The sequence below is a fragment of the Triticum dicoccoides genome, unplaced genomic scaffold, assembly GCF_002162155.2.
Source record: "Triticum dicoccoides isolate Atlit2015 ecotype Zavitan unplaced genomic scaffold, WEW_v2.0 scaffold191783, whole genome shotgun sequence".
NCBI lineage: Eukaryota > Viridiplantae > Streptophyta > Magnoliopsida > Poales > Poaceae > Triticum > Triticum dicoccoides.
Window position 1 is genome coordinate 1 of NW_021230599.1, and position 2,972 is coordinate 2,972.

The following is a 2,972-nucleotide window of genomic DNA, read 5'->3' on the forward strand; positions in this document are numbered from 1 at the left end:
TTTTTTTTGCCGGACGAATTCCTACGCTAACGTGTTTGATGTTTCTCGCTCCAATATGCGTGCCTCAATCCAATGGTCCAGGGATGTTCGCCCGTGAAGTCCAAAAATCTGACGTTAGATGTGTATCATTTGGGTAAATACAGTAAGGACTACAATTGCGTATGGCCTTAGGATCAAATTAAAAGAAAATATTATTCTTTTCAAATGAACCCAAAGCATCCAAATATTAAGGAGATTTCGGCATAACTTTGAACCATGAATTGGTCATGAGGACATGGTCCTGGGTGCGCGACACAAAATATACGAGAAAGCCGCTTGACGCCTTGAACAAGTTTTCTTTGACGTGTTATAGATCATGGAATTGACTAAAATTTATATATCCTCTATAACATTAAGCCCCCTAGTTCAAGGCGGCCACGAGGTAGGATAGTTTGGACAGTTTGCGTGGATCCATGAACGAGTGGATGAGGTTTTTGGTGAATGCGGCCCCCATGCGTTGATCCGCTTCCCTGCTTCCTCCAACTGCACCACCGCGCACATATTAGTTGTTGTAAATTGTAATTGATCAATCTGGACATGTGCCCGTACGGCGAATGACAGATCGGTACTGATCTTCTCGTGGAAGTCTACGGTGCCGGTCTCTATGTTGTACGACTTGATGGCCACGTCGACGGCCGTTTGTGTGGAACATAGGTGTTTAGGGCGTAGTGTGGCGTTGTATTATGCTCTTCCAATGTACTCTTTCGGTAGCATTGTCGCTTGTGTTCTGTGTTATCCGTCCATCTTGGGATCGACATTGTACCAGGGTTACCTCGCCATCTTGCTTCGCTCGGCCATATACTTGTTGTGGTTGTTGCTTTATATATAAAGTGGGACGAAAGCCTATTTCGAGAGATATCAAGGAGATTTCGGCATAACTTTGAACCACGATTGGGTCGTGAGGACATGGTCCAGGATGGGCCACAAAAAACATGCGTGAAAGTCGCTTGACGCCTTGGACAAGTTTAATTTGACGTGTCATAGATCAGGAAATCGACTAAACTCTATCCATGGAAATGAAATGGCATGCAATTGTAGCACAAACATGGAAATACTTGCTAATAGAAACCTAGAAAAAATGACGCTTCTGTGCTCTCTCCACTATATACACACCCTTCCCTTCACTCCCTTGATGGATCAAGGACGTGTCCTGCGAAGAGAATTGCACCCGAGACCTCCTCCATCACGAAGAAGGCAAACGGATGATCAGCGACAAAGTCCACACGCACTGGCGGTTTGTAGGCCCGTGTACTTCTGCAAAGACAAGCAGCGGTGGCGGCAGCCGCCTCCGTGCCTTCCTCGTTTACCTCGATGACAGCCTTGTGTAACACTTTCTCTAGTGCCAGGTTCACGCCGGGCTTCTGCTCCACCATGTCGGCCAAGTCGGCCTTCCACAGGTCGAAAGCGTCCTTTAGTCCCAAGTCTCGGAGAACGTTTGTCATGTCTGTGGATAAGGCGAGCTTGAACTTGGGCAGGCGAAAGTCGCCGACCAGGACGGTGCCCGTCGGCAGGTGCTCGCGCAAAAAGTCATTGTTGCATGCGATCTTGTCAGTGAGCCGCCATAGCCCGTCATGGTCGTCTGGGAGGAAGATGCACATTGAGTAGAGCGCCGATGGCTGAGCAGCCAACGGCTGGCCCCTCTCGTAGTAAAGTTGGAGCACCTTGAACCCGTCATGGCACGCAATGCGCTGCCTGCCACGGTAACGCATGAAGGGCACGTCGACGATGCCGCCCTCGAGGCGGTGGAATTTGTCCTCCTTGGTCTGGTCCTTGCGGAAAGGCTTGAGCCACTCACCCTTGAAGTAGATGGCATTGGCGAGCACGAGGTCGGTCAGCTCGGACAGTGCGCGTGGATGAATGATGGAGGGGATGAGGTTATTGGTGGACGCCGCCACCCATGCGTTGATCTGCTTCGCTGCTTCCACCGGCTGCACCACCACGTATGGTTGTACGTACATATTAACTATAATCGATCGATCTATACCATTAATATGCACATGTACTTATATAGATCGATTACTGACCTTTTCGTGGAAGCCTACAGCGTGCGTCTGCACCTTGTACGACTTGACGGCGGCGTCGGCGTACGCGGGCTTCAGAGGCCTCGTCTTGTCGTGCCACACGGCGCACGCGAAGTTGATACATGGCCCGCCGGTCTGTGACCGGTCGGCAAGGGCCTGCTCCGCCAGTGCACGGACGGAACCCGCGAGGTCGTCACGAGACGCTGCGCCGAGGACGCCGAGCATCTCCGCGAGGGTGCGCTCGCGGGCGCCGGCGGCCACCAGGGAGAGCGCCGCGTAGACTGACACCGGCGAGAAGATGAGGTTGTGGTTGTTCTTGCCGGCGTCGTCGGCGAGGCGCTTGGTAAGGGCTAGAGCGAGCGCCTGCAGACCGGATCCGGAGCTCGAGGACCGGGTGGGCAGATCGGCCACGGAGTCCGTCGAGATCCATCGGCGGCATAGCTTGGGAAAGCGGCGGGGCTTCAGCGATTGCATCTTGGGTAGTACCCACGTGAGTTTGGCGATTTCTCTACGTGCTCAGGTCATCTGCCTGTCTATTTAAGTTGCGCCATTGGTATCACCGTGAGGGACCGACCGAGCTCCATGCAATCCACTCTTTGGACTCGTTCGATTCGATTAGGGATTTTCTAAGAACTCCTATGGGCTTTTCACCAATTGGATTTTTTTTTTCTCTGTGTAGCATTCGTTTCACAGAAAGAAATGCACTAGGTTCATTAGGATCCCGAGCATTACGTAAGACCTTATGATAAATACCCAAGGGTTGGAGTGGGCTTATATGACACACCCTATTTCATATTCCTTTGATTCCTTAGGCCTAATTTGTATGTATTGAGATATTCAAATCCATCCTAGTAGGTCCAACAAATTAAGAATGGTTGTATTTTTTTATAAAAAAACACATATATCTTGATG

The 2,972-nt window shown here is 50.8% G+C and overlaps 1 protein-coding gene across 1 annotated transcript; it reads right to left on the bottom strand.

The window, feature by feature from the left end:
* Positions 1–1,160: 1,160 nt before the first annotated feature.
* Positions 1,161–2,534, bottom strand: LOC119344901 (putative serpin-Z6A). Its single transcript, XM_037615193.1, has 2 exons — positions 2,064–2,534; positions 1,161–1,967 (listed from the first exon to the last, which is right to left on the bottom strand). The coding sequence occupies exons 1-2, from the start codon at positions 2,532–2,534 to the stop codon at positions 1,161–1,163; spliced, it is 1,278 nt and encodes a 425-aa protein (XP_037471090.1).
* Between the last annotated feature and the right edge of the window lie 438 nt (positions 2,535–2,972).

Excerpts from the sequence above, each read along its gene's own strand:
- LOC119344901 (XM_037615193.1), bottom strand. The coding sequence starts at position 2,534 with ATGCAATCGCTGAAGCCCCGCCGCTTTCCCAAGCTATGCCGCCGATGG. Across the intron at positions 1,968-2,063 it reads CTGTAGGCTTCCACGAAAAG|CCGGTGGAAGCAGCGAAGCA; the intron begins GTCAGTAATCGA and ends GTGGTGGTGCAG.